At 44.0% G+C, this 1,865-nt stretch overlaps 1 protein-coding gene across 1 annotated transcript; it reads left to right on the top strand.

The window, feature by feature from the left end:
* LOC104772750 (QWRF motif-containing protein 9-like) lies at window positions 15-1,588 on the top strand. The gene has a single exon (XM_010497330.2). It carries the CDS (start codon window positions 311-313, stop codon window positions 1,583-1,585), a length of 1,275 nt encoding a protein of 424 aa, XP_010495632.2. The 5' UTR covers window positions 15-310; the 3' UTR covers window positions 1,586-1,588.

Below are 1,865 nucleotides of genomic sequence, written 5' to 3' on the forward strand. Positions count from 1 at the left end.
TTTTTTTTTTTTTTTTGGTCGTCTATGGTACTTTTCAGTTTTTATAGATCAGGATTTGCTCATTTTATATTAAATGAGTAAAAGAGACGACGACAGTTATGAGTTATGCTCTCACGTAATTATCTCCTCTCCCACCTTCCCCACACTCTATTCTCTCGCCGGAGATTTATACTTTACAGTGCTAAACTGACTCAAATTCCAATTAAACTCAAACCCTAGTTTCGCCGGTAATCTCTTAAAACCCGATGGAGAAATCATCCACTGTATAAATCTCTCCTCACTGCTCACATTTCGCAATGTTGATTTCTCAATGTCGGAGATGACAGCTGCAGTTTCGGCTTCGTTCAACGCCGCTAAACAGAACAAACCGCCGTCGTTTCCATCGGAAGCATCGCATCGCCGTCCTAAATCACGAGATGTAGCGTCGCGATACCTTAACGGCGCTTCCTCCTTTTCGTCGTCGTCGGTTTTCCACAAATCGTCGTCACCGTCCTCCGCGGCGAAGAGATGTCAATCGCCGATTGTTACTCGACCGGTGACTCCGTCTGTTACTATAAATCGGCCGAGATCAACACCACGTCGTGACTCGTTGGATCGACGAGGTAGTGGTAGTGGTAGTGGTGGAGAGGTTTCTTCAGCGCAGAGAATGTTGTTGACTTCTGGGAGAAGCTTGTTTGCGTCGTTTCAGGCGGATTCGTTCTCAGGGATTGAGTTTAGATCGAAGCTAAACTCATCGCCGGGGAGAGGAACAGTAGAGAAGAAGAAGAAGACGATTCCGACGGCAATAGCATCTAGGAGTTGTGGAGCTCAGCAAGAGAAGACAAAGCTCAATGAGCAATGGCCTAGGTCAGTGCAACCGAGTTGTTTGAGTAGGAGTGTAGACTTCACTGATACTAGGAAGAAACTGAACGGATCTGGCAATGGTGTATCTAGAGCTCTTCAGAATTCCATGGTGAATAATAATAATAGACCGCGGATAACGAGAGATTCATTGAGTGTTGGATTAGAGACTGAGAGTGTTTCTTCTGGAAGCTCTAATGGAAGAGGGAGAATGTTACCAGCTCGTGGCAATGTGGTTCAGGGGAGAGTTCCGCAATTGGCTAGTAATCTGTCGCAGCATCGGTTAGAGCCTGGCTCACAGGTTTCTAAATCTAATGGACTGAGGAAGGTATCGGTTGATAGTCATGTTTTGTCTCCTAAAGGAAGCCAATTGTTTCCAAAGAGTGAGCAGATTCGACCTGCTTCACCTAGCAAGTTTGGTATGACTGCAGCTTCCCCGAGAGGAACCAGCATTGCTAGAGGAATAAGCCCTTCGAGAGGCGTGGTTCCTCCAAGAGGGATTAGTCCTTCAGGCAGGATGAGCCCACTAAGAGTGAGAAGCTCCCTAACTAAAACCACACCTTTGGTTCTGAATTTTGCTGTGGATGCTAAAGAGAAGATCAGAGATAATGGGGTTGCTGATGCTCACTTGTTAAAGCTTTTACACAATAGGTTGCTGCAGTGGCGATTTGCTAATGCACGAGCAAATGCTGTTATCTCTTCACAAAAGATGAGAGCGGAGGTTAGTAAATCCTTTTCGTACTGAATGCTTTAGAACCTTTATTATTAGCACAGTAAGTGTTTCCAATCAATTTTGGATTTTAACATTCGGCCACTTTGAATGTGACAATAGCTAATGGTTTTAGAAAATAAGTTAGTTTCAATGAAAACAAACTCGTAGGCACCTCTCTCTTGTGTTCAAAAAGTTAAATCTGTTATGTTGTACAAGCTTGTCTATGCCAACTATGTTCAAGTGGCTAAGTTTTAAGTTGTTAGTTTTCAGTTGGTTTTCAATGAGAGGCCACAAACTCTGATGAAGCGTTGTT

Source organism: Camelina sativa, chromosome 20 (assembly GCF_000633955.1).
Source record: "Camelina sativa cultivar DH55 chromosome 20, Cs, whole genome shotgun sequence".
Taxonomy (NCBI): Eukaryota; Viridiplantae; Streptophyta; class Magnoliopsida; order Brassicales; family Brassicaceae; genus Camelina; species Camelina sativa.